The sequence below is a fragment of the Micrasema longulum genome, unplaced genomic scaffold (genome assembly GCF_059751315.1).
Source record: "Micrasema longulum isolate JH-2025_06_02 unplaced genomic scaffold, ASM5975131v1 h1tg002420l, whole genome shotgun sequence".
NCBI classification, from domain to species: domain Eukaryota; kingdom Metazoa; phylum Arthropoda; class Insecta; order Trichoptera; family Brachycentridae; genus Micrasema; species Micrasema longulum.
The window spans coordinates 124351-152183 of NW_028279567.1; the positions used below are offsets into that span (position 1 = coordinate 124351).

Sequence of the window (27833 nt, forward strand, 5' to 3'; positions counted from 1 at the left end):
TGTACGGTAATAATAGATATCAATCACAATTAAATTCCATCTTCATTAAGCAACGTGTAGTCAGTAGCACAACAAAAAATGGTGTTTGGAAAAGTTTGAATGGGTCAATTTATTTTACTTCTTTTAGGCAGTAATTATTTTTTTTTAACTTGTACGTAAATAATTCATGAATGTCTAATTATCATTAAATTATACAATTTTTATTATAGAAATAAAAGACGAGTGATACTTAAATCCACAAATTTGGAATACCCAGTGACCGGTTTCATCGCTTTCGCGACAGCTTCGAGACTAGTATCTTTATTAAGGAGTTCAGTTTTATATACAAATAAGGGCAAGGATAGATCATTTGTATAAATATAACCATTATATACGCTTTACGTATGATGGCGGTTTAGTACTAAAAATATTAAATAAGTATGGTGATAGAACTTTTAATTATTAAGTACCTAGAATTTTTTATTTATTGCCAAAAGAACTTAAATTCAACACACGATGTAACAAGAGCAAATTAAGAAAGTGGCTACTCGATCAAAGGTTCATATAAGAGTAGTTATTAAACTTGTTTATGTGCACATATTTTTATTTTTTTATACATACTTTTTTTTTTTTTTTTCGTTTTTGTTATTTTTCATTTTGAATAACGTATTTACGTATTCATTTTGTGCACTACAGTAAAATCAATAATTATTCCGACCCCTTTCAGAACTTTTCTGTTCCTCGGTCAGGGCTTAAAAACGACTTTTTCTTTTTTCTTTTTTCTTTTTTTATTTTTGCACCACAACAGGCCAGGAGGCCCAATTACAGTGGTGAATTACATCACGGAACACCCAGGCTTGAGAAAAATCACATATTATTTTTTTGTTTTCTCACCGGGAATCAGCCCCGGAACTGTCCGTCTGTGAGTCAAGCGTCTTGACCACTACACCACGGAGGCCGCCTTCTAAATAACCTAATTGTTTTGCAACAGATAGGAAAACCTATTTAGGCTATTTATTATTCATTAAAAAAGGAATAAAAGGTCTTGGTGTGAAAAACATTTTAAAGACCAAATAATGATTTTTGTTTTCGTAAATCATTTGAAAAATCAGTCAATGAAAGTGTTAAAGGTGTGAGCAGTTTGAAAATGTAACAAGATAAAACTAATTAGTAATGGGTGGAGTTTTAATTATTTTTATTTTTTTAAATCTACGTGGTTTCGTATTTCCTTATTCTATTGTTAAATATTTTTTCTTTGATACAAATCTGACCTTTTAGAAAGTTTGCTCCAAAATTAAGCAAACGCTCTCAAGTTCAATAACTCTAATAACGTGGTATTACGTATAATGTATAATAGACCCCTTCTCTTAGTGCAAAATCAAAGGAAGGCTGCTTATCCGTATAAAGCCTTCTGCTTGTTCCTTTACAGGCCATTAGCAGTTTTCTGTTCAGAAAAGGCTCACACAAGACAAGCATGAACGCTCTATTGGTCGCTGTATTCCTGTGCGTAGGAGGCGCCTCGGCCCATTACATCGGCGGTCACGAGGACGGGCAGTGGAAGGGAGAAGGTCTGGCTGAAAGCCAGGACAACGGACAGCACGACCATGGATACGGCGCATACTCCGGAGGATACGCTGGAGCTTACGCCCACGGAGCCGCCCCTCTGGGACATGACGGACAAGTTGTAGACACCCCCGAGGTCGCCCACGCTAAAGCCGCCCACTACGCCGCTAAGTCCGCCGCCGCCAGCGGTGCCCATGGCCACTACGCCCCGGCCGCCCACGCCTACGCCTACGGAGGACACGAAGACGGACAGTGGAAGGGAGAAGGTCTGGCCGAGAGCCAAGATAACGGAGATTACAACCACGGATACGGCGCTGAATCTTACTCCGGAGCCTATGCCGGAGCTTACGCTCATGGCGCCGCTCCTTTGGGACACGACGGTCGCGTTGTAGACACCCCTGAAGTCGCCCACGCCAAGGCCGCCCATTTGGCTGCCCTCGCTTCCGCTTCTCACGGGTCTCACGGTGCCTACGCCGCCCCCGCCTACTCCGCGTACGCCGCCCCCGCTCTCTCTTCCTACCACCACGCTGCCGCCCCCTTGGGACACGACGGACGCGTAGTAGACACCCCTGAAGTCGCCCACGCCAAGGCCGCCCACTTGGCCGCCCTCGCTTCCGCTTCTCACGGAGCTCACCATTATTAATTCCTCAACTTCCTTTGCGTGTTTTGGAACCTCCATCTGTTTGTGATTGTAGTTGTATTTATTTAAAAATGTGTTCGACAGAAAATGCAATATTTATCCATTTCTTCTGATATGGACAATATTGCTTGGAGCCAATAAGTAAAACATTTATGTATATACCAAATGAGATTAAAATAAAATTTATTTTGGGTCGACATTGATAAGACTTTTTTATATTTTTACAATATTTGTTTATTTATTAACTTACATTTTTTAACTGACTAAATTTTTAAAAATCATTATTATTTTTCACGAAAACTCATAGTACATACATAAACTACTTAATAAGCACACATTTTTTTAAAGCTGATCATAAATCAACAATATTTTGTTTTTGTCCAAATTTTGTAGACAAGGACTGGAGACAACTCCCTGGGGAGCTGTTTATATTTACGTATTACAACAGGTATGAAGAGCATTTAAGAGAAGGTAATATAGAAGTCTAGGCATCTACAGGGCTTATGATCTCTCAATGGCTGGTGTAAGTGGCCACTTTACTCACTGTACTCACAATTCTGCCCATATTTGAACATCTTTATTCTCTCAGTCCTTTCATCTTTTGATGTTTGTGAAGTTAAAGAGCCGAAACCTTTATTTATGCGGGTGCTAATTGAATTATTTTACCTACATACTAGGTAACGCCTGAAAATGTTATTTTTTCAATTTCTATACTTTTTAATGGACCAGGTGGATTTATCAACAATATTTTGAGTTTGTCCAATGTTTAGTTTGGTGAATTTTGTTTGATGAATTATTATTATTCAAATATTGAATTAAAGTGGGTACCTAGGTACTTTTCAATGGTTGAATTGCAAAACATAAAAAAAAAAAATTAACCATGAAATTCTTTTTTTAAATGTCTAGCTTTGCTCTTCTCACCAACAGGGGTGCACTTATGTAGTAATACGATTTCTTTTAAGGTAATAAATATCAGTTAATATTAATTTAGTATTACCAAAAATTCAGAAAAAAGAAATGAATGGGTAGAAATTATAAGGAATTTAAAGAAATAATCTGATTGAGATCCACAAAAAACGAATGCTGTCTGTAAACATTTATAGACAAACTTTTTTATACACGAAAAAACAACACCCTTCAATTGTTTTTGTAAATGCAACCTCTTTAAATGCAACCTTGATAGATCGATGAATAAAACATTTATGTTACTAACTTCTTTTTTACGTATTTATTTTTTTTATTTGTTATTTTAAAATACAAAAATGTACAAAAACAAAATTGTATTCCCATGAGTTAGCAAACTCATTCTGGGATTGATACAATTAAAGATTATCAGATAAAAATAAAAATACATTTTGTTGAACATAATTAAAACAAAAATGGACATATCTCGGAGACCTTTTTAAAAACAAATTATAATATATTATTTAACATTAAATCACATGGGTCAAGGGTTATCGAGAAATAATTTGAGGAAATGATTTTTTAGTGTTAGTTGATTTCCATTCGTAGACTGGTAAGAAATTGATTTAAAGTGAATAGGCAGGAGGTTATATTGAGTAGAGGCAATATATTAGATAATGTATTAGATTGAATGCAATGTATTAGATTGCAATGTATTAGAAGAATTGCAATGTATTAGATTGAAGATTTTAATATCAATGAACACGCGCAGTGCAAAGATCTACATTTCTCTGAAAACCGCACGTAAGTCGGTTAAGACATTTAAGAGGAGTTCAGTAACATCACACATACAGAATAATTATATATATAAAGATACGAGTAGCTTCAAAGTCAGTGCTTCAAATATAAAATTAAGATTAATTTTTGGTTCATTGGTTATTGTTGTAATAGTTGTAGTACCTTTTGCCAATGTACAACTAAATGAGAATGTTGAACCAATATACTCATAGATAGTAAGAGTGAAGCTCTGGCAAAAAATACCTGGTCAGCACCAAGCTAAGGAACTGATAAAAGGGTACTCGCAAGGTTTTGCCTTTGACCTAAACAAAACACAGCCTAAATCAAGTGAGGGTTATCACTGGAGCCCTTACAGGGCACTGCAGATTGAACAAACACCTTGCTAAAATGAACCTTTCCAAAACTTCTAGATGTATGTTCTGCAGTGCAGATGAGAAAACACCTATGCACATTCTATGTGAATGTGATGCTTTACATTATAAAAGGAGCCTCCTCGGCGGACCACTGGCTTAATCTGAGGATGCTTACGAACTCGCCCCCTACCTAATTTTATTTTATTTTTATTTATTAAGGAAAAACAACAGTTGTTATACAAAAATACAAAATATAAAAAATAGTACATACATCCAGTTGAAGTTTTTTACAAATATAGTAAGAGAACATGTTACACAGTAAAGAGAAAAATAAAATATTATATAAGACATGAGAAAAAAAAAAAAGCTCGTAAGATGGTTAAAGGATGAGGAAATAGAGTAGAGGAGTGGACGAGAGGGATTTTCATAATATAGTTGACTAATTCAAAATTTTGATATCATGATAAAATAAACATATATAAAGGAACATAAACTTATTACACACTGACAAATGTTTCATTTTACAATGTTTCAAAAAGGTTTTTTTTTAATTCACGAAATTTTGTATTAAAAATATCTAAATAGGGATAAAGTTAATTAAATTTGGAGCAGCTACGATAAATAAACGAGTTTTGAACATAATTTTTTCTTGGAAAATGAATTATGAAAAAAATGAACTTGTCGTGTTGACTTTACGGGACAAAATATTGAAATACGCTCCAAGAGATATGGACTATCGATAAAATTGTTTTTAATTTTAAAGAGGAAAGATAGATCAGAAATGCTTCTACGTTTAGTAAGGGAAGTTAAACTGTGAAAGGAAGAAGAGTCTTCATACGAGTCAAAATATGTAAGAGATTTACGATCCAGAAGTTTATGAAATCTTTTCTGTATTCTATCTAGTTGAGATATATAAATTGTATATCGAGGATTCCAAACAAAAGATGCTAACTCAAGATGGCGGCGAACGTATGCATTATATAAGATTTTGAGGGATACAGTTGTTTTGAATGGTTAAATGGTGCGCATAATAAAGCTCAGATTTCTATAAGCCTTATTTATAGACGCCTGAATATAGCCCGATATTTAACGATTCTGAGATTTAGCAAAATGTAAACTCTCGCCTTCCACACAGTAGCCAGGCTCTTTATAGACCTGCGCTTGGAGGGTATGAACTATTCAGTGACGTCAGAAACTTGCTTAGCACTGACCCGCACCACTAAAACTTAGAATAAGAATTTGAGTGATAATTGGTAACCAATCGTTGCGTTGGGGAAACAAGGTTCTAACTAACAAAATTTGTTTTTTTTACTTTTATTATTTAAATATTGGTTCTATCTTCATCAACATTTTAAAAACAATCGAAATCAATTCTTTATAATTATTAAGTTAAGTAAAGTATTCATTTGAAACTTTCATGTCTCAAAAAAAATATGAATCTACATAGAACCTTGTTTCCCCAACGGGACGTAATATTTCAAGGGTCTTAGACCATTTTTTTTATTCTATCTTTAAAAAAAAATAGAAGCAATATGAATTTATATTTACCTTTATAAGAGTGTGCAATAATAATATTTTAAAATCTGCCTTAGAATCTAATTCATTTTAGAAGTAATTGATTTAAACAAACAAGGTAATTTTCTAATCATTTTATTCGTTTCATTGATGTTGTATTGCCAACCATAGCAAAATTTAGGAATATAAACAATTAAGGTGGAAAATGATAAAAATAATTCATATATAATAAGATAAATTAACAACTACAATCACAAAAACTACGAGGTTGCTGCGACGTACAATATTGTAGGTCTTCCACGGCGTCGGTCGGAGGCGAGGATTTAATAATGGTGGCCATGGGCTCCGTGGGAAGCGGAAGCGAGGGCAGCCAAGTGGGCGGCCTTGGCGTGTGCGACTTCAGGGGTGTCTACTACGCGTCCGTCGTGTCCCAGGGGGGCGGCAGCGTGGTGGTAGGAGGAGAGAGCGGGGGCGGCGTAGGCGGCGTAGGCGGGGGCGGCGTAGGCGGAGTAGGCAGGGGCGGCGTAGGCACCGTGAGACCCGTGAGAAGCGGAAGCGAGGGCAGCCAAATGGGCGGCCTTGGCGTGGGCGACTTCAGGGGTGTCTACAACGCGACCGTCGTGTCCCAAAGGAGCGGCGCCATGAGCGTAAGCTCCGGCGTAGGCTCCGGAGTAAGATTCAGCGCCGTATCCGTGGTTGTAATCTCCGTTATCTTGGCTCTCGGCCAGACCTTCTCCCTTCCACTGTCCGTCTTCGTGTCCTCCGTAGGCGTAGGCATGGGCGGCTGGGGCGTAGTGGCCATGGGCGCCGCTGGCGGCGGCGGACTTAGCGGCGTAGTGGGCGGCCTTGGCGTGGGCGACCTCGGGGGTATCTACAACTTGTCCGTCATGTCCCAGAGGGGCGGCGCCATGGGCGTAAGCCCCAGCGTAGGCTCCGGAGTGAGCGCCGTATCCATGGTCGTACTGTCCATTGTCCTGGCTTTCAGCCAGACCTTCTCCCTTCCACTGCCCGTCCTCGTGACCGCCGATGTAGTGGGCGGAGGCGACTCCCACGCACAGGAATGCAACAAACTGAAAAATTATACAGGTATTTCAATCATATTACAACAATTAACAAGTGAGCATCGCTTCAAACAGTTTCATTAGTGAGAAACGTGAACAATAAAAAATATTAAACTTCAATAGATTCAATGCCCAAAATATAACAGCCGAAACAATAAAATTGTCATTTTTCATGATACTCTCTCAACTTTTGCGAATAATCACTTAGGAATAAATGTTATTTAATTAGTACAAACGTACAACTTATCTTTTATTGCATTGTATCGTGTATATATATATAAAAAAATATTAAAAAATATAAATTACATTTTAATGTATAAATCCATTTTGTGTAATTTTATAATTGAAGATATATGCATGTAAAATTGTATTGACAAATGCTTTCAAATTGAATGTTTTCTAGTATGTATTTAGTATCTTTATTTAATTACCTTATAAAATAACATAAAATAAATAAAACTTTATAAATATTTAACATTGAGCATATTTTTATGATAAGTTGACGATGATTGTTTACAAATATATTTTATTCTACTAAATAGTATTGAATTAAAAATGACAATTTATTTGCATTAACAATGACACACAAAGACTGTAATTTACCAAAAAATTCATAATTTGCCCACATACTATTATTGTCATAAAAATGTTTTTATTTTTTTAATATTCGTTACGAGTCAGGCAAGCGATGAAATGAGTTTATTTTATTTAAAAATGTGTACATATCAACGGTGGAAAATCAAAAATTCCTAAGTGACATGAAGCCAACTTTACAGAACATCTAAAGAAAGTGTTTTTCTAATAAAAAATCTGGTATTTTACATTTATATTTAAATAACGTGAGAACCACCCCAACATAATAAAAAATACGTATTTTTTAAAAAATTAACAAAAAAAACTTTAATTGGATCTTCTGTAAAGTTGGCTACAGGTCGGAGAGTAATTTTTGCCATTCCACCATCGACATGTAGTTCGTTTGAGCACTGTGTTATCAAGAGCACGGTTAATAAACTATTGCAATTTTTTTTTCTTATAAATGTTTTTTTGTTTTATCATAATTTATTTATGTTTTGTTGTGCACACGGTACTGCGTTGGTATAATACAGTAATATTACAAAAATAGGCTTGAAAATGATGGTTTCAAAAACTAAAGAAATGAGTGATGCAAACAAATGATGTAACATCTTGGTAAATAGACAAATCATTAAAAATGTTGATAGTTATATAAACCTAGGACACGAAATAAACCTCGGAAAGATAATCATGGGGTAGAAAAAGGAAGAAAACGAGGTGTAACATGGGTTGCCTTTGGTAGGCTCTCGTATATCCTGAAATCTCCAAAGTACTCACAATACTCAAATTTACACAAATTATCAGTGACACAGAGAGCCATGGAAAGGAGAATGCTGGGTATTTTGTTGAGAGACAGAAAAACCAATACATGGATTAGAGCAAGAACAGAGGTCACCGATGTGGTCCATAGGGCTGCCAACCAGAAATGGAGCCGAGCTGGTCATAAAGCCAGAAACACAGACTCTAGATGGACCAAAAAAGTCCTGAAATGGCGACCCAGAACGGGTAGAAGAAGTGTCGGCAGGCCTCAGACAAGGTAGTCTGATGACATAAGACGAGTTGTAGAAAGTGTTTGGATGCGGTTGGCTCAGGATAGGGAGATTGGAGACTGAAGGAGGGAAGCCTGTGTTCACCATTAGACAAAAGACGGCTGATGATGATGATGATGATTACAAAAAAAACATTAACCTAACTAAGCACTATTTACGTTCACAACACCGGTTAAACATTAACTTCTCTAACCATGCTGAAAGTATGCAATACCATGAAATAAACTCTCTGAAAAATCTAAGAATAATGTTAGACCAGTTATTTTTAGTCAAATAATAAATAATAAAATTGGTTCTCCTAACCTACTTAAAATACTTCCATTCCGTGTGCCATCTAGACCGACAAGACAAAATCTTCTGTTTTACACTGAAAACGCGTCAACAAACTATTTTAAACAATCTACAATACCCAGAATATGCGACCAATATAACAATATATCTACCGAGGCTGATACTTTTTGTGACAATGTATGTAAATTTAGGTCGGAAATTTTAGAAATTTTGAGAGAAGCAGATATTATATACTTTTTTTTTCATTTCGTTTCTTTTATATTTATTATATTAAACATAATTTAAATTATTGTATTAAGTGTAAAAATTTTTTTTTGGTGTGTGCATGAGTTTCTTACACATACAAAGAAATTGGCAATATTTGTGTAAATACTGTTTGTTTCCCTAATAAAATAAATAAATAAAATAAAAACAACACAATATTTAATATAATTTCTTGACAGAACAGCAAAATGCAACGAGAATATGTATAACACGTGATTCTATCTGTGTGGGTTTTTCCATTGTTGTGAATAAAAGTGTGGCTTATGGGGTGATGAGTGTAAATGTAGTGCTTGTTTTATATGTACAGGGTTTTCTTATTTTTTATCTTTATTTTTTTTTTTTAAAGCGGCTATATGTATTTAAAAAAATACTAAACAATATTATTCTCAATGAGACTCTGCTTCCGCTTGTAGCGGAGAGCTGAGTCATTAAATAAGTCAAGTTCGTATATCTTCTCAAATTTTGAGAAATGACTAATTGCTCTTTCTAATAAAAAAATCTGAGCTGCTCTGATGTTGCGTTTGCCGTTGCTCAGTAACTTTCTTTTAATGTTATACAATAAATGCACAGGTAATTAACTACTGCCAATAAACAATTAATTGTCAAAGATCATTTTACAATTTCTTGTATTGAGAAATAAGAGAATTATAATTTTTTTAATGTCCTCAGAATCGAACACCTATAAACACGGTTTTTTTACATGATTTTGAAATAGCGCAATACCAAAATGAAATTAAATAAGATTAAAAGTAAATTTAACAATGCGTCAACAATTTTTTAAGTTTGTCGAAATTTTTGTAGACAAGGACTGGATTCCACTCCCTGGGGCGCTGTTTATAGTAACATATTACAACAGACACAAATAACGTTTTAGAGAAGGTAATATAGAAGTTTAGGCATCTACAGGACTGAAGTTCAAACACGGGCAGAATGGTGAATGTAGATGTGCCTAGACCTTTTCTAAAATGTTCTTCATATCTTTTATAATATGTTATTAACAATGCGTAATATTGATTTAACATTTTAAGCATTAGCTTTTGGAATACCCTACATAACTCTTTTACTGACCGGGCGCAGAGGTTTGCGCAAAGGAAGATGGTAGTGAGTTATCTTTTTTACGATTTTTTTGTAAAGTTTTATTTTTGGGAAAATTAAGTTACAATATATTTCGAAATATGTTTTTTTGAATCCCGAGATGTTTTTATACTAGGATCCTTATTTGCCATTTTTATTTTTAGCACACTTTTTTTAAACTCTGTGAAACGTATTTCACGTTTAAAAAGACGTTTTGGTGCATTTACAAGAAATTTAAGCATTTCAAAATAACGTAATATTGAGGTTCTTTGTATGTATTTGTTGATAAAACACTATAGTTAATCATTTTCTTACGAAATATCGATTAACCTCATAAGATTAACTATTTTTGACAACCTTAGTAGACAAACTTAAGACTAGTAATGACTTGAAGATGCTTATTTAGGTGAAAGCACTCGTCGCTCAGTAAATCAAATATATATATTTTTGTACTTTATGAAAATTAATTCAACTTTTTTCACGACTAAACAAACAACCATCCTTAAGAGGATTATTCTATGGACGAAAATTTTGAAGAATAGATATTTGAACATTGTTTTTTTTTACTCTCCAGTAAATGCCTCCCTGATATTGTGCAAAAAAGACAACTCTACGTGGAACTAATTATGCTTAACTGAAATTGCCAGTTTTGTCCAGTTTTCCACACCCGAAAACGTATGTCCGAAGACGACATATGAAACTGTGTGCTTTAATGGATTTTTAGATGGTCTTAGCTTCCATAAGAAACAATTTACCTAAAATACAAAACGACAGGGACACGAAAATGGTTTAAATTATAACTGCTATAGTACGAAAATACGGGAATACGCTTAGAGTAATAACCTAATACCAGTCGCCCATATGGAGAAAAACCATTCTCCTTTACACCAATAAAACGAGCCGTTGGTACTCAGGTAGAGAAAAGGGATAATCACATACTACAAATACCGATAAAAATATATGAAATTGATTTTGAATAGTTAATTGTATTTTCAAAATCAATATGGATACTGTGGATAAATGTTTTCATATATAACTCAAAACAAGAAATTATAAAAAAAATATAGACCAAAAAGTGCGACATATTTTGCATTGATAATTGTGACGTCAAGATTCATGACGATGTTTTATAAAAATTTAAAATACTAGGAACAAAGTTGAAAATTAACACATGAATTGTGACGTATTAAGGGCGTGGCCAACGCAATGACTGTTTTTGCGGGAATTCAAGATTACAAACAAAAAAATCGTAGAGGTAGGCAGAAAGGATAAAACGCCATATCTCTATCTTTGCATACTGACTTCGCTTCCTCTACATTCATACATCTTCTCATGCACGCACGCCAATTATTTCTACTCTTGACATGTCTATCTTCAAGTATTTGATGGATTTGATCGTGCCATGTCTTTCTCGGTCTTCCACGTTTTCTGCACCCATTAACATTTGCACCGTAGATTCTTTTTTAGCCGTTCTTTCGCTGTCCGTTCGCTCTAAATGTCCAAACCAACGCGGCACGCCTTTCTTGATTCTGTCGATAATGCATGTCTCAGCGTTTTCTTTTGGGTTACGGTAGAATAAATATTGATGTTGCCCTCGCGGTGTACTGGTCAGCACGCTTGCCTACCATGCAAGAGGTCTCGAGATTTATTTATTAAAAAAAGTAATTTTACACTACAATATTTCATAGTTCCCAGACTGGCACCTCAAGCGTAAGACTGATCATATTGAAAAAAATGAAAAAAAAAAATAAATATCAAGATACGCTGCGATTGGTATACCAATGCAGTGCCCTAGGCGCCATTAGGTGTGAAAAGAGAATTATGGTGAAATATTAATATTTCGATCTAAATTTGTTGCAATAGAGAGAAAAAACATTTTTAAGAAGGGAATATGGAAGTCTAGGCATTTACAGTGCTAATGACCTGTCATTGGCTGGTTTAAGTGGCCACTTTTTTTTGCACCACAACAGGCCAGGAGGCCCAATTACATTGGTGAATTACATCACAGAACACCCGAGCTTGAGAAAATCACATATAATTTTGGGTTCTCACCGGGAATCGAACCCGGGACCTTCTGTGATTGAGTCAAACATCTTGACCACTACACTGTGGAGGCCGCCGAGGAGGCTTTACAAACTGTAATACATTTACCATTATGCCTATGTTTAAACATCCACATTGCCTCCACTCCTCTATATGTTGATGTTGAATTAACTAACTGGTAAAAAAAGAAATAAAAAAAATTGTTTTCAGGCATTGCCAAGTAGGAGAATTGGTTCAGCCGGATAAATCTCATCCACATGATAAAGGTTTCAGCTCCTTTACTTCACAAAAGTCAACAGTTGGTAGAGTTAAGGAAATGTGGATAAAACATAGGCAGAATGGTGAATGTTTCACAGTGTGTAAAGTAGCCACTTAAACCAGCCAATGACAGGTTATAAGCCCTGTAAATTCTTAGACTTCCGTATTTACTTTTTTTAATGTTTTCCCTCTCTGTTGCAACAAATTAAGATCTAAATGCTCTTTCATGACATTGGTCGTAGGGAGTCAGAAAAGGTGATGCTTGCCACAGATTGGAGATTCTTACTGGGTGTCGAAAATAAAATATAAAAAAAAGGAATAATTTAAAAAATATATTTGTAGATGGCAACCATGAAGTTTCGCATAAATAAATTGTCTATGTTTTTATGCATGTATGTATGTGTATGCGCATGGGTGTATGTATGTATGTGTGTATATATTTGTGTATATATATGTGTATATATGTGTATGTGTGTATGTATATGTATCAAAATGAGTATACGAATAAGTTTATATTTTATTTATCTGTGCTCTCTATTAATTTGTTAACTGTTATAATATATTAAAATGTAATTGCCTAGCTTGGAACGGGTATGTACCCTTGTTAGCAGCGCAAAGTGAACTTAAAATCGTATTTTGATAAAGAGTGTAAATAAATAAATAAAAAATAAAAAAAATAAAAAATGACTCCCTAGTGAGGAAATCCAGCAAGTCTGTAAACATTTGGACATACTCTGACATTGTAGTATTAATATTTGTTTTAAAACGATATCTCTTTGAATTTGTAATATTTTATAACTTACCAGGGCGTTCATGATTATCTTGTGTGAGCCTTTTCTGAGGTGAAAACTGCTTGTGGTTAGAAAAGAAACAACTTGAAGGTTTTATACCAGCAGAAAGCCTTATTGAATGTTCACAGGAGTGGGAGGTGAGTTTAAAAATGCATTGCGATACACTTAATTCCATATTATTAAATTCAAGCCTACTCGTTTCACTGTTTTGAATGTTATTGACTATCTATTGTTTTTTAATAAAAAAATATTGCAGTCCACCCCCAAATCAAATATTATTATAATAAAAACAAAATATATTCGTAAGAATGATGTTTATTTTAGATATTTCTTGATAAAACTCCATAATTGAATTAAAATTGAATTTATTCGTAACACGTATTATTTTTTCCTAATATGGGTTCTGTACGTATTCAATACGCTTTTCCTTGAGTAATTTCGTTTTTTGATTGAATTTATTAATGAAAAATGCTTCATTACATTAGTAAAATTTATTTATTATAATTTATTTTAAAAAACACATTATTCAATTCACTTTCTAATGACCTAAAAAATATACAAATCATTTACGTACTTAAAAAAACACCTAAATAAAACAGTTCTTACAGCCCGTGTGACGAGTGATATGTAATGTTATTTCATCTACTTTTTATTTAAACTATTGTGTTATTTTATATAATATCCCCCGTACCAGCACTTTTGCTGATTGGGGATATTTCGTTCAAACAAAATATGTAATGTAATATAACATGTCAAATTTATAAACGTTGTATTTTGTCACAAATAAATAAATAAATATAGTAAATGATTGAGATAGAATTAGAAATAAAAGGATGAATGAAAGTTCTTGGTTCAATTTCACTTTTATTTTATGTTGACTAACGAGTGTTTAAGGTAATACTGTCAGTCTTCAGTCCTGAAGAAGCCTTCTGAGGCAAAAGCGCTCGTTGGTCAAAATGAAATAAAAGTGAAACTTAACCAATTAGTTTTATTGATAATTTTATATAAATCATTAACATATTGCAACAGAGATGAATAACATTTAAGAAAAGGTAATATAGAAGTTTTGGCATCTACAGGGCTTATGCACTGTCATTGGCTGGTTTAAGTGGCCAATCTACACACTTTTACCATTCTGCCCATATTTAAACATAAACATTCCTTTGATTCTTTCATTTGTTGATGTTTGTGAAATTAAAGAGCTGAAACCTTTATTTATGCAGGTGAGATTCATCTAATTGAATTATTTCGCCTACATGATAGGCAACGCCTGTAAATCTTATTTTTTAATTTCTTTTCTTTTTCATGGACCGGGTGGATTTATCAACAATATTATGAATTTGTCCAAATTTTTGTAGACAAGGACTGGATTCAATTTATTAGGGAGCTGTTAATATTAACATATTACACCAGAGATGAAAAACATTTAAGAAAAGGTAGTAAGAAGTCACTTCACAATCATCAACAAATGAAAGAATTAAAGGAAAATAGATGTTTAAATATGGGCAGAATGGTGAATAATACACAGTGTGTAAATTTGCCACTTAAACCAGCCAATGACAGGTCATAAGTCCTATAGATACCTAGACTTCTATATTACCTCCTCTAAAATATTTTTTTCTCTGTTGTAATAGGTTTATATTAACAGCTAACTAACTAACTAACAGCCATGGCGGCTTCCGTGGTGTAGTGGTCAAGACGCTTGACTCACAGACGGACGGTTCCGGGTTTGATTCCCGGTGAGAAAACAAAAAAATAATATGTGATTTTTCTCAAGCCTGGGTGTTCTGTGATGTAATTCACCACTGTAATTAGGCCTCATGGCCTGTTGTGGTGCAAAAATAAAACAAGGAAAAATAATTAAATAAACAAATATCTCCCCAGGGAGTTGAATCCAGTCCTTGTCTACAAAAATTTGGATAAATTCAAAATATTGTTGTTATTTAAATCATTAAAATATACTCGTTCATTATTTTGTTTTTAAATCTTAAATATATCGTGTGAGAATAGGTCCATAGTGTAGTGGTGGCTTGTTCGCCTACTATGCTTGAGATCCTAATCTCGATTTCTGGCAGGTTTGACCTGAAATATTTATTTTAAATGTGGTTTAACAGGAAAAGCGGTCTAATATTTCTTCAAACAAACGTATTTCTCTATTTTCTCCGCGGATAACGCCATCAGTGTAGTGATTATTTTACACATTATATATATTTACCATCAGCGTGGCCCTACTCTTTTTTCTTTTTTGATAAATTGTTACTTATGGGAGATAGAACCATCCAAAAACTCAAAAAAGTGCAAGGTTTTACCTGCCGTCTTCGGACGTACGGCATACAAATATGATAAATCATTTGAAAAAACGGAAAACGCACCGATACAGCAAATATTATTTTTGTACTTTTCATTTAAAAAAAAATAATAGGACCAGTTTTAGGGTGCGGAAAAGGGTGCGAATCACTATACGCTTAATTTGTTGTTAAAATAAAGAGCCCTTTCAACATCTGATGAAGATAGAGGTTTAATGAAAATGATTAAAAAAATACTATATAATGCGTTTTGACCACTAACAGAGAAACTCAATATATGAAATAATATTACTTCTCTCTCACCCGCCAGTATTAAAAATTAAAAAAACAAATATCGTTTGTAAGTAAAAATTCTTAATGGAAGTTCATTGTTATTTATTTTACAGGGTGTTCTTTAAACCCTGTCACATCCAAAACCACGATAGTCAATATGAGCAAGAAGACATATTGGCACATTAAAATAAATTTTTAGAACGAATGACATTTTTTAAAATAAAATATTAAAATAAACAAATGGTTGCTAACTTCTGCAGGAGAGAAACGAGGAGAGGGGAGGGGGAGTCTGACACACCGTTAACCACGCGGCCGCGCCCCCCTCGTTTCTCCCCTGCAGAACTAAGCAACAATTTGTTCTTTTTAATAAGGATATTTATTATAGAAATAAAAGGCGAGTAATACTCGTACTTTAATCCACAAATTTTGAATATCCAGTGACCGGTTTCATCGCTTTCCGACATCTTCGAGACTGAAAATAAAATACTTAAACTCATAAAAATAGCGTTTTATCAACTCATTAGTTAACCCGAAAAAAAACGAAAATGATCCTTAAGATAAAAATAACTTTATTTAATTTACTTTCATATAATTTTGAATTATCTATCCTTACCTCTGTTTTGTATAAACACATTGAACTTCTTAATAAAGATACCAGTCTCGAAGATGTCGCGAAAGCGATGAAACCGGTTACTGGATATTCCAAATGTATGGATTAAAGTATCACTCGTTTTTTATTTATATAATAATTATTCTGTGATTGACGCGTAAAGTTTTTGAGTAAAACGCCATTGAAATTTAGAAATTAGCATTTTTATATAAGAGCGATCTTATATTTCCTCTAATATCTCAAAACTGTAATTTGACAATTGGATCTTTTCTGCATATATTCGTCCAATTACGTACGTAAATTCAAAATTCGAAATTCAAATGTACATTTTTTTAACAAACCTCGTGAGTGTAATATTTTCATTAAAAATGATGTAATGACATTTAATAATTCACGTCATAGAATAAATGCTTTTAAAGGCGCGGAGTACTATTTGATTAAGATATTGTTTAAGCCATTATTCAACGCGGCTAGTAATTCACTACAAATAGCAATCATTAATAACCGAGGAATTACACAGTTCCTATAAACGAAACAGCCTCTCTATACCGCATGCCTGGCGTAAGTACAGCTTCACCGAAGGTCTTATTCTACCAGACTAAAGGTCAGATTCGGTGCACCGCTTCCTTTTTTCTATATTAAATTAGCATGCTGTTACGGTTATAGTACAATTTACTGCCTACTCATTTTTTTCTGATTATTTATCCTTCATCTATCAAATGTTTAGTGAAAGAATGTACAGCGTGTTACAAATCAAGTAGATGGTCTATCAATATGTATTTTTGTTTGGCTGATCCCCTGTAAGTTGGATTTGTTCCAACGTTTTGGCTACCCATTGCAGGAGCCGTCTTCAGGGATAACTGTATATTTTTTAGAAAAATAAATGTGTTCTGTTCTAGTAATTTGTACGGTGTTGCAGTCGGCAGCAGGCAGATTCCAAGTCATTTTTATAGGGTGATGTGCTGAGAACCATGTTGAGTTCTTTTTTTTTTTTGACAATGATTACTGATAAAAATAATAATAATATGATTTGTCCTGGGGCTACCCGTGCCAAGGTCACTTAAAAATATTCTTTTTTTAAAAATATTTTTACATGTGAGAATTTACAAAGAAGACTCAATATACAGAGAGAAAAAACAAATGTTTCGACAGTTTTAAACACTACATATTAATGTTTATACTAAATTGATGTTTACCTATATTATTTGTATTAAAAAACGCACAGTAAAAGAACAAAATCATAACATAAACAAAATCTTCATTTGTGAGGTGATTTAATACTGGTTTAATCGAATTAGACAATTAATTTTACTTCTACCCAGCTAAACTATCCATTTTTTATAGCCTTTTTGAACATTTTCTTGTTACTTATTGTTTTCATGGACAGTGGAAATAGGTCAAAGATTTAATTGCATAATACTCAAAATCCCTTTGTCCGAAGGTGGTATTATTTTATTTTATTAACATAAACGGCAAATCTGCCTTTTTCAAACATTACTAATACTACTAATACTAACATATTACTAATACTTACTAATACTAACATATTTGGCTTAATATTTTTTTTTTTTTAAACATAAATTTCCTTTTACCCAAGATTTATAAAAAAAAATAAACCTAAAAATTATTTTCAAATTAATCTAAAAATTATACAGCATATTCAGTAGAAAGTTTAAATAATTAAATAAAATAAATTTAAAATTTGCCTGAAGAAGAGATGGGTCCGTTTCGAAGCCGATAGACATCGGCTTCTCGGTAAGTAATCATAGTAGAACTCCGTGTGTCCAAACTCCAGTCCAATATCCAGATTATTATTAGGAAATTAAAAAAAATTATGAATTAATTTTTTTTTAAATTCAATTGTGCAATTAATTTTTCTGGACAATAAGTTTTTTATGTGATTACGATTCCTCTTAGTATTTCAAAACCAATAAAGTCTGGCACTCAATAATCCGGATTGTTGAAGTTTTTAAATTTTATTAAAAAATATTTAGTAACATTAATAGAAATGTTTGACAACAAAGTTCAAAATTAACAAATAGTTTACAACATTAGTAAATAGTTTCAAGACGTACCCGTCTCTACGTCAGGATATCAATTACACTGACGTAGAAATCCTACATTTTGGAATCTCTAAGTTCAGTCATATCACTCCACTACTTCGGGAATTACACTGGCTACGTTTTCCACAGAGGGTAGAATACAAACTCAGTTGGCTTTTGTATAAGTACTGCACAACTCTGCTCCAGAATATCCTAGGGAACTCTGCATTCCGGATGAACTAGCAGACAGACGTCCTACGCTTAGATCAGCTACATCTACAGCCGACTAAATTCGGCGAACGCGCATTTGCGGTCGCAGGCCCTACGGCATGGAATGCTCTCCCAGCAGAGGTCCGAAACTGTGAGAGTGAAGTGATGTTTCGGAAGAAACTTAAAACCCACTTGTTCTCTAAATCATTTGAATAAATCTGTAGCATGTGGTGACAAAGTACATTGTTTTTCTTAAATTAAAAAAGTAGAAATTAAATAAATATCTTTATAAAATCACTTTGTAAAGCGCCCTTGAGGTATTATATTACGAAAATGGCGCTATATAAGTTATCCATAATAATAACAGTTGCACGAAAATGCTTTTAATATTAAAAAATAATATTGTTACTAAATGGAACATTCTGTATCAATGCTCTTTTTTATGTTTCCTTTTTAGAGCAGCATAAAAATTCCTTTATACGAATAATATTAATAATCGAGAGATTTTGTGGTTGCACATAACAGTTTAAATTTTATTATTTATTCATCTTACCTGTGGCATAATAAGTATAATCCTTAACTGAAATATACACTAAAATTCGAAAAAAATGAGTATTTGCAAACCGGATCCCTACCACGACCTCAAAATATTAAGGCGTTACAGCTGTAGAGCCGGCCATACGGACAAAAATCATCTTTCAATTATCAATCACGAAGTAAGCTATAATTTTCACAAAACACAATGGGCCGTCGGTACTCAGGTCGAGAATCGCAAGCGCAAGCGCAAACCAAAACAGTCCGTTATACTTTTGTTGTAAATTTTAAAAGTGCAATACTTTTGTTCTACGCAATAGAGCGAAAAGCCATATTTACGACTGTGCGCGTTATTACTATGAAATCGCGACACATGACAACGCTTTTATTGGTTGGTTACTGTTCATAAGAACATATAACGTTTCATTTGTATTAAAACAGTTTTTATTATTTTGTTCAAACATTTTTGTGAATATTCGCATTATAATAAAATGCTCTAATTTTTATCGCGTGGATGAAAACATTTTTGACCTACAATTTCAAAAGATTGGTGTCTTTTTTCAGTTTTGCATATTCAGTATCAATTTTTTAAAAGCTAATAAAGTGATTTTTTTTAAAAATCAAACCGCAGAAATAACAAAATAAAGTATCATTAAAAGCTTTCATTGTACCCTTCACTGCAGTATTGTCAATTTGTGATCAATCAAATACACATGGTCAGTACAAACACCTTTTTCTAATTTCCCAGTATAACAGTGAAGGAATAAAGCGTAAATTCCAAATTGAGGCCGCAGCCGCATACTCCAGATCCCGAATCGGTAAGGAAGAAGAACTTAGTTATACAAACAAATCAAACAACGACACAAAACCTAAATACATAAGAAAAATATTAGAATAATTTGCCCTTAAAACATGCACCGAACTTCTTCATTGAAAAAAACACTTTCCGGTATTTTTTTCTTAAACTGGTGGGAATCGAACTGCGCCACGACGAGGCACCGATAGTAAAGCACCTTTTAAAAATTCTTGCGGTATTGACAGTAAAAACCTTGTAAGGTTCAAAGATATCCACACCTATTTACAAATACCATTTCCTATTCAAGAGCATTTGATACTACTTACTGAGATATTAAAATGTTTTTTAATAATGAAAGGTGTATTTTTCTGACGTATATCATCACACAATAAGCAGAAGAAAACGACTAAGTATTTACGCCCAGCTAAATACAATTAAAATGGTATATTATGCACTTGTACAGTCATCGCTTTCCTATGGAATAATTGGGTGGGGGAAACTTACAACAATCATATTAAACCATTAGAAACTGTACAAAAATTTATATTAAAAATAATGCTTCACAAAAATCGCACTTTTCCCTCTTTTCAATTGTTCCAAGAAGCTAAACTTTTAGTTTTAATTCAAATAGATCAAGTCAAAGAAGGAATCGTGTGTTAGAAATACCACATTGTAAAACGAGGCACGCACAGAGACATGCATATTTTATAAACCCAATTTTTTTTAATTATTTTTTTACTGATAATATTTTATTCTTTCAAATTTTCGAAATTTTCTTTCTTTTCAAAAACCTGCTCTATCCTGGATTCAAACTAAAGATATGAACTCTTTTTTTCTATGATTTATTTAGTTGCCCTTTAATAATTAGGAATATTTTTGTGTTTTTTTTAATAATTTTTATTTCCTTTTTTAATTACTATAAAAAAATACCATATTTTCTTTTACAGAATATCTTATTCTTTCTTTCTTATGTTCCACAAAAATATTATAACTGTACATTATTTATTATAAGAGCAAAAATTCATTAACATTTTCTTGTATACCCACGAACAGACCATGCCTTTGTGGGATTTTTTTGTTTACTATTTTTACTATTAAAATGTATTTCATTGCTATGTAATTATGCTTTTTTTTTTTAGTTCTCTGTTTTATCATTTATGTTTATTGTATAAAAACAAAAAAAATAAAAAAATAAATGAAGTTTTAAATTTTTACGACGGACATTGTTTAGCTTCATACAAACTAGACGCCATAAATTCACTTCAGAATTTGACGATGACGTCGTGAAAATATTTCAGGATAATCAGCTTGAAAAATGCATGCTCAAATGGTTTTACTAATTCATGCGTTTACTAATGATTGCACCCAGAAATATAATCGTACATATTTGTGATTACTTCATTGCATTCATTCGCTCATTATCGCGCTACGGCCAAGGTTGTTTATTTATTTATTTTTTTAAATAAATATTTGCGTTCTTATGATTTACCCAAATATTTCATTTTGAGGGCCATTTTCAACGAGTTGTAAATAACTCACTATTAGAAAATGGAATCAAGTTGGGGTAAAGTGGGATTCGAACTACGGAACTTTGGTCCGCGAGTCCGAGACACTAGCCACAGGACCACAGCCCGATTAAAATTTATTCAGAACAATTGGAAATAACTTTTAAAATATGTACAATAGTTTTTTTTTCGTATTTTATTTTGAAATATGGTAGGCTCATGTATTTTTTTACAAATTTGGTCATTTACGGTTCATAATATTTTGTTTGAAAATAATGTGGACCGCAAATGTTAAAAATATATAATTTTAAATTAAAAATACTTTTTTAAATGTTATATAAGAAAAAATGTTTAGTGATATGCATTTACGAATACTTCAATAAAAACAAAACTTCTATTGAAATGTGCAATTTTATTTGACACATAAAACAAGATATCTTTTTTGTAAATTCGATTACCGTATTATATGGGACTTGTTGCCCATTATTAATTCAGTGTGTATAAATTTATTATTTCAGAATAAGGTTGTAAAATTTATTACACTATTTTTAAATACAATTATAATATTACTTGACTAAAGTGTTTTCAAAAAGGTTTTGACAGTAGGTATTAACTATATATATATATTTAATAATCGAACTTCTTACTCCACCCTTTCTGTATCCTTTTCAATATAAATACAAGTTTGAAATAATTATTTTTTATTATATATGAGTGTTTGACCTCTTTTCTTTCTTTCCATTCTTATACATTATGTATTATTAGATTAACAGTGGATTTTTTCAATTGGCTCTAGTATTATCAATATATTTCTATTTATTTTTTATGCAATAACTGTAAACATCCCAAATGAAATATAATAAAATGTTCTTAAAAAACGGAGGCAGCAACCTCTGTTGTCATATGATCATAATTGCTTGCGTACAGAATTTGTTTTTATTTCCTGCTTAAAATGATAATGTTTTTTAAAATCCTGTATACTCTTTTAAATGGAACTCGTATTCAAAATCTTAGGACAAAGGTCCTTGATCCTAAAATTTTAGTCCATACGCTGTTTTCTTTTTTGATTCCTTTTGTAAGTTGATAGATCCTCCTAAACCAGATATTTGACTATTTATTATTTTAACATATTACAACAGAGATGAAGAACATTTAAGAGAAGGTAATATAGAAGTCCAGGCATCTACAGGGCTTATGACCTGTCAATGGCTGGTTTAAGTGGCCACTTTACACACTGTGTAACATTCACCATTCTGCCTATATTTGAACATCTATATTCCTCCAATTCTTTCATCTGTTGATGTTTGTGAAGTTAAAGAGCTGAAACCTTTATTTATGCGGGTGAGATTCATCAAATTGAATTATTTCACCTACATACTAGGCAACTCCTGAAAATATTATTTTTTCAATTTCTATACTTTTTCATGGACCAGGTAATTTATCAACAATATTTTGAGTTTGTCCAAATTTTTGGAGTTGAATCCAGTCCTTATCTACAAAAATTTCGACAAACTCAAAATATTGTTTTATTATTTTTTTATATATTTTACAAGTATAATACGTTGAATTACATTTGCAGGAGTTGTAAAAACTGGATTTGGGACATAAATAATATTAACATTTAAAAAATAACACATATTAAGAACAACAAGAAGACAAAGCAAGTTTACCACCTTTATGACTAAATATAACACAACAATACATACGCCAAAAACCTTTTCTTACACAAGCAGGATAAATATATAAAAAAACGCCTTCAAGAATAAATAAAAAAGTAGTGAATCTACTAAGGGAGATAAGGTCATTAATATCACATGCCATGCAGATGATGCAGCCATAGTGATGATGAGAACATATCCATCTCAGTAAATAAACACCTGGATGCCTAAGAAATTTCGTATAGTCAATGAACACATGATTATTGGAAACATAATTCGGATTTACAAAACGTGTGTCAGACCGATCATGGTGCATACAATAGAGGCGAGGATAGATAGAGAGAAAACAAAAAATACAAAAAACTAAATAGAATAATCAAATAACTGCTCAGAACGTCAGAGATGAAAGTACTAAAGGCAATGGCAAGGAAACTCTCCGAAGGCAGAATCCAGAGTCAAGAAGTTAGACGGAATCGCGGTACCCAGTGCATAGTAAATAGATTATGGAGAGATCACGTCCCAAAATCCCCTATACCATTGCCCACGAAATCCCGACCGTTTGCCGACTACCCTTCGGGCTTATAGTTATTTATTTCTATTAATATGCAGGACTATTATGTCGACTAGGGTAAATAACAAATCATAATATTAAGATTACGGTTTATTTCATATACTTCTGGTAACATAAAATATTTAGAGATATAGAGGTGAAAAATAAACGTGAAAAGAAAAAAATGTTTTGTTTGTTTGCACTAAAATAACAACAATAACAGAATTTATGGCATCACAACTTTTATGAGATAACATTTATTTCATTAATAATGGTGTCCAGCATGAGCTTTAGCGGCGAAATGGGCTGCTTTGGCGTGAGCGACTTCAGGGGTGTCTACTACGCGACCGTCATGTCCTAGGGGGGCGGCGCCATGGGCGTATGATCCATGGGAAGCGTAGACAGAAGGGATTCCGTGAGCGTGAACACCATAGAGTCCGTGAGCCCCGTGGGAAGCACCGGAAATGGCAGCGAAATGGGCGGCCTTGGCGTGCGCGACCTCAGGGGTGTCGATAACGCGACCGTCGTGTCCCAGAGGAGCGGCGCCATGGGCATAGGATCCATGGGAATAAGAGTGGTGGGCGTACCCAGCATGGGCGAGTCCTTCGTGAGCGTGTCCTTCATGAGCTAGGGGACCGGCGTATCCATGGGTACCATGAGAAGCGCCGGAAATAGCAGCGAAATGGGCGGCCTTGGCGTGGGCGACCTCGGGGGTGTCTATAACGCGACCGTCATGACCCAGAGGGGCGGCTCCGTGGGCGTAAGCTCCAGCGTAGGCTCCGGAGTAAGCGCCGTATCCATGGTCCCACTGTCCATGGTCCTGGCTCTCGGCTAGACCTTCTCCCTTCCATTGTCCATCATCGTGACCACCATAGTAGTGGGCGGAGGCGACTCCCACGCACAAGAGGGTTGCGAATACCTGTATAAAAAAAAAAACATACAATTTATTTCAGGTGTGATTAATTTATTAACAGTATTTTAAGAATGTCTTTACATTTGTAGAAAGGTTGAATCGAATTTACTTTTTGGGAAGTTTTTTAAACATTGATAAATATATAAACACCGATTTCAAGTTTAACATAATCAGAACATAAAATATTCAAACCAGTTTAACTTCTGACTGGAATTACTATGTTTTCGTAAGAAAATAAATATATATGTAATTTTTGAAGAAGTAAATATTAAAAAATGTGTTAATTAAATTAAAGTACTTAGGCATTAAAATAAATATTAACTTCGTTTGAAATCACTAAATATATTTTATTTTTCGACTGGTTTCAAAACATGACAAACAGGTAATACATTTACAAAAAAATGCATTTTTGTAGAAGTAAAATATTCTAGTTTTATTTTTATTTTATGCCTTGATGAAGAAAAAATTATGTGGGGAAACCGGTCGGCAAATAAAATACATTTTGTAATTTTAAATAAAATTAATACTCATTTGTTTTTTGATATGGAAAATCACAAAATTATTACGGCAAATTTTATTTATGTGATCAAGATATGTTGTAATTCGTGTACGAGCTAAGTTCGCTTTAAATTAAATGCAAATAAGAAATCGAACTCAATAAATAAATACTATTTTGGATGATTTACAAAGCGCAATTTTCAAAAAAATCGCCTAAGGGCGCTGTACTATTAAAATTTCAACGCGCCCTTCAGCTTAAGCTCATTTATACAGACAGTTGGGGTAGAAATCACAGTAAGTTTGATACTTGAAGCTATGCTATTATAATAGATATAGTTTTTCTGCTGACATTTCTTGGTGGAAAAATTACTTAATTTTCACCGGTTTTTATTATATACATTCAAACGAAACTTTAATAAATACAACTGTTTTTAATTTATACTAAAATAATTTTAATTTAAACTCTTTTATTTCCATAATTATAGAAAATCATGATTTACAACCCCTGCTTGCACTTGCATCTAACATATAAATTTGTTTAGTCTCCCACCAGTCTGACGATGTCGGTCACGACAAAACCCGGTCACTGGTAAAAAATTATAAATAAAAGTGAAATAAAACTATAAACTCATTTTTATTTTTATAATTATGCTATAATAAGCTACATAAAAAATTACTCATTCTTCCAAAAATAAATTCCCAGTTGAAGTAAAAGAGTGTGTAAAAGTCAGCTGGATGAGGTTCTAACAATAAGAATTTAATGCTGCCTTTAATATTCATCATTAAATGTCTGCTTTGTATTAATTTTATTTACACATTATTTTTATCTCTGTAATTTTCTTTACTTGAATTTTTAGTTTTTGGAATTTGCACTATTATTTGCCAACTTAAAAAAAAATATTTATAAATTTTAATTTTTAATGGGGAAATACATCTTTGGAATAGAGTAATGATTAAAAATTTATGATATGTCAAACACATCTTGTTTTGTGAACCATTACTCTATTTCTAAAGACAGTATGTTTTGTCAGTTAAAAGATGGCTAAATATGGTATGTCAAACGCATCTTGTTTTGTCGTCTTTGTTTTAGATGCCAAAATATGATATGTCAAACACATCTTGTCTTGTGGACCATTACTATATTTCTATAGACAGTATGTTTTGTCAGTTGAAAGATGGCTAAATATAGTATGTCAAACCCATCTTGTTTTGCTGCCTTTGTTTTAGGTACCAAAATATGATATGTCAATCACATCTTGTTTTGTGAACCATTACTCTATTTCTAGAAACAGTTTGTTTTGTAAGTTGAAAGATGGCTAAATATGACATGTCAAACACATCTTGTTTTGTCGTCTTAGTTTTAGATGCCAAAATATGACACGTCAAACACATTTTGTTTTGTGAACCATTACTCTATTTCTAAAGATGGTATGTCATGTCTGTAGAAAGATGGCTAAATATGGTGTGTCAAACACATCTTGTTTTGCCGTCTTTGTTTTAGATGGCAAAATATGATATATCATAGAAGTCTGGAGAAAAAAAATTTTACTATTTTGTTTTAACACGCTATGGTAAAAAAAAATCTGCACAAGCATTCAATGCATCTACTGATACAAGAATTAGGCTTGTAAAATTCAGATTTTTCTGAGCCCATCAAATTTTTTAATTGCTCTCGTTCAAAATTTAATTTCTATATAAATAAATATCATTCAGCCATTTTTCCACCGACTTAATCTTTTAATATAAAAAGGTTAGTTACATTGATAGTAAAATATTCGTTTTAAAAATAGTTAATCTTATCACTTTGAGTACTCACCAAAGTGTTCATGATTGTTCTACACTAGCCTTTTCTAAGATGAAAACTGCTTGTAATCTTTCGAAGGGAATTCTGAGTCTTTATACAACTGAAGTTTGCTATCTTTTAAGTGGGGGTTGGCAAGTCAGTTGTAATTAGCATTAGCGTGTGAAATTGTAATGAAATATAATTAACATTAGCAAAATATTACAATATTTGAGTTTGTCCAAATGTTCGTAGACAAAAGACTGGATTTCACCCCCTCGGGAGTCATTAAGATTAACAAATTACAACAGGGATGGAGAATACCTTAAATAAGGGATTATGGAAGTCTGGGTATTAACAAGGCTTATAAACTTATTTAAGGTATTCTCCATCCCTGTTGTAATTTGTTAATCTTAATGACTCCCGAGGGGGTGGGGGGGGATCGTACGGAATTTGCGATTGATCGATTAACAATAAAACATTTGATTTTTTGCTTGAAAATTTAAGTCTTCATTTAAACCGGAACTTTTTTTATAAAATGGTATTTTCTAATTTCCATACGAAGTTCTATAGCTTTTCATATGTATTTATCAAAAAAAAATTTTGTTCTTAGTTGAAAACTACAGAAGAAAACGCTTCGTGAAAAAGATACTCCAGGGTTTCGAGCAAAGCTATTTTTAATAAAAAAATTACAAAAACAAAAGTTTTGTACCCTTTTAACTATGTTTTCCAGTTCGATTTTTATTATTTGAAAAAAGCACTGAACATCCTGATTACTTTATCTTACATGCAACAAAAAATATGTAGATACACTGGAACTGAAGTCCCAATGTAGTGCCCTACGCACCTCTAAAGCCGGGTAGCGAAATGATGATGATGTAAGTAGCTATCAAATATCTAAATTTAGTAAATGGGGTCTAGAATTTCGACCGTTCATGCGCTCAGTAGCTGCAAGACTTGTTGTTATCTAAATTCTAATTTTATAAATCTGCTTTTTATTTCG

At 33.0% G+C, this 27833-nt stretch overlaps 3 protein-coding genes across 3 annotated transcripts; 1 reads left to right on the plus strand and 2 right to left on the minus strand.

The window, feature by feature from the left end:
• Positions 1–1431: 1431 nt before the first annotated feature.
• Positions 1432–2369, plus strand: LOC148272243 (uncharacterized). The gene has a single exon (XM_088240304.1). It carries the CDS (start codon positions 1454–1456, stop codon positions 2183–2185), a length of 732 nt encoding a protein of 243 aa, XP_088096430.1. The 5' UTR covers positions 1432–1453; the 3' UTR covers positions 2186–2369.
• Positions 2370–5870: 3501 nt separating this feature from the next.
• On the minus strand, positions 5871–13216 carry LOC148272244 (uncharacterized). The gene is made up of 2 exons (XM_088240303.1): positions 13168–13216; positions 5871–6821 (listed from the first exon to the last, which is right to left on the minus strand). The coding sequence occupies exons 1-2, from the start codon at positions 13177–13179 to the stop codon at positions 6075–6077; spliced, it is 759 nt and encodes a 252-aa protein (XP_088096429.1). The 5' UTR covers positions 13180–13216; the 3' UTR covers positions 5871–6074.
• Positions 13217–23732: 10516 nt separating this feature from the next.
• LOC148272245 (uncharacterized) lies at positions 23733–26920 on the minus strand. Its single transcript, XM_088240307.1, has 2 exons — positions 26867–26920; positions 23733–24558 (listed from the first exon to the last, which is right to left on the minus strand). Exons 1-2 carry the CDS (start codon positions 26876–26878, stop codon positions 23905–23907), a joined length of 666 nt encoding a protein of 221 aa, XP_088096433.1. The 5' UTR covers positions 26879–26920; the 3' UTR covers positions 23733–23904.
• Between the last annotated feature and the right edge of the window lie 913 nt (positions 26921–27833).

Excerpts from the sequence above, each read along its gene's own strand:
- LOC148272243 (XM_088240304.1), top strand. The coding sequence starts at position 1,454 with ATGAACGCTCTATTGGTCGCTGTATTCCTGTGCGTAGGAGGCGCCTCG.